This window comes from Orycteropus afer, unplaced genomic scaffold (assembly GCF_000298275.1).
Source record: "Orycteropus afer afer isolate SDZICR_OR568_19922 unplaced genomic scaffold, OryAfe1.0 scaffold00463, whole genome shotgun sequence".
In the NCBI taxonomy this organism is placed as follows: Eukaryota; Metazoa; Chordata; class Mammalia; order Tubulidentata; family Orycteropodidae; genus Orycteropus; species Orycteropus afer.
Window position 1 is genome coordinate 131,915 of NW_006922050.1, and position 1,910 is coordinate 133,824.

Genomic DNA, 1,910 nt, shown 5'->3' on the forward strand with positions numbered 1-1,910 from the left:
CTTGGATGGAAAGGGAAGGGGAGTTAAAGGATTTGCCTTAAGCTATATTTGCACAGCACGCACAGTTTCTTTTCTTTGGACTGACTTTTAGAGAGTGGCACCACTGATGTTAGCAGAATGTTCATTGCTTGGAATAATGCATTCTTATGGCAGTGTATTTCAGTTCTGAAAAAGTATAGATCCAGTACTATAAATTTGTTGAATTTATTTTGAATTGAAATGCCTATGTACCTACAAAGTGGTTTTTTGAGTTTCTACTCTGGTAGCATAGTGCCTAAGGCACTTGACTGCTAACCAGAAAGTTGGTGGTTCAAACCCACCAGCCACTCCTCGGAAGGAAGATGGGGCAATCTACTTTCATAGTGATACTGCCTTGGAAGACCAAAGAAGGGTCGCTATGAGTCGGTCCGACTCGATGGCACATAACAACAACAACACTCCTATGCTAATTTACATGTTGGCCCTTATAATGCCTTGTGTGGAGACAATGTAGTACCTTAGCATACCTAATTTTGTAGATTTTAACAGTTCCTTTTTGGAGAAAGGAGAGACACATACTTTTTGGGCACTTCAGGTGCTTAATACTGGGCTATGTTTAGGCTTGGAACATACATTGATGATGCCAAATGTGAAAGCACTTTGGAAAGAGTAAGCATTGAGCAGCTATCAAGTGGCATTGGTATTGGTGATTAATATCGGTAATATTAATTAATGTAAATATAAAATACAATGTAGAAATTGTTTTTGACGGGGAGGAGCCCAATGAAAATAATAAAAAGCAATGATTCTCAAATATCTGAACAGCAACAGTTTCTATATCTGTTTCCAAGTTCTTTGTTTTTATTTCTAAAACTTTTTGGTAAATATATTCTGCTTTAAATATTTCTGTTTTCCTTTCATAGCACGTAGTTAACTTGGCACTATGGGAATACAAGGATTACTCCAGTTTATCAAAGAAGCTTCTGAACCCATCCACGTGAGAAAGTATAAAGGGCAGGTAGTAGCTGTGGATACATATTGCTGGCTTCACAAGGGAGCTATTGCTTGTGCTGAAAAACTAGCGAAAGGTGAACCTACTGATAAGTAAGTTTGGTCCTTACAAAAATAATTCTTTGCCAATTAAGAATAAAACTTACTAATGCCTTTTTTTCAGGATGAGATAATTTTCACTCAATGCCAGGATTTATGAAGAAGTAAGAGTGGATGATTTTTAGAGTAATGTCAAATCAGAGATGACTCCCTTCTGTGATATCAGCCTCATTTCCATTCTTTGTAATAAGCCAAAGGATCAGAGCACCTATGGACAAAGACAAAAGATTATCTCCTTTATTCTTTACCTAAGAGAAACTTTTTAACAATATTCTAAAATTCCATGGAGATTTCAAACTCTTTTCTTGGGCACAGACAACCCACTATCAGCCCTGTTAGCAAAATGAGACAGTTACTTTAAAGGGACAAAATGTTCAAATTCCTTTTATTTCACTTGGGGCCAAAATTGGTGGCCCATATTGACACCCAGTCGTAACTTACCTCATTAGAAGCAGGTTCAGTGTCTGATGTTCTCTTTATATTTTAAATAGAAACATCAGAAAAATAGGAGAGCATAATTGCTGGACAGATATTTTCCACAGGGATCTGGCCAATATGTTTTCCTCCCTTGTTGCAAGGAAAGGAAAAGCTCAGAGACTTAATGTGACCTGCTTTAGCATAATAGACAATAAGTAAAAATTTTTAATCCTGTTTGCTTTCGAGAACAAAGGGGAAAAGGTCATTATTGTGCAGTGTGTGGTTGGGGGCTTAGGCCTATCAAGTTAATTTGAGCAAAGATCTCAGAACAGTGTGGGATCTGAGGGAGCATAGATGCTTCTACTACTCCATCTGCTGATTAAAAGTTTTTTTTTTTTTTTTTT

At 37.0% G+C, this 1,910-nt stretch overlaps 1 protein-coding gene across 1 annotated transcript in view; it reads left to right on the forward strand.

The window, feature by feature from the left end:
* The first annotated feature begins 922 nt into the window (after positions 1 to 922).
* The window catches only part of EXO1 (exonuclease 1), a 50,902-nt gene continuing 49,914 nt past the window's right edge, over positions 923 to 1,910 (forward strand). The window contains exon 1 of the mRNA XM_007954511.1: positions 923 to 1,083. Within this exon, the coding sequence (XP_007952702.1) occupies positions 923 to 1,083 (161 nt within the window). The remainder of the gene's footprint in view (positions 1,084 to 1,910) is intronic.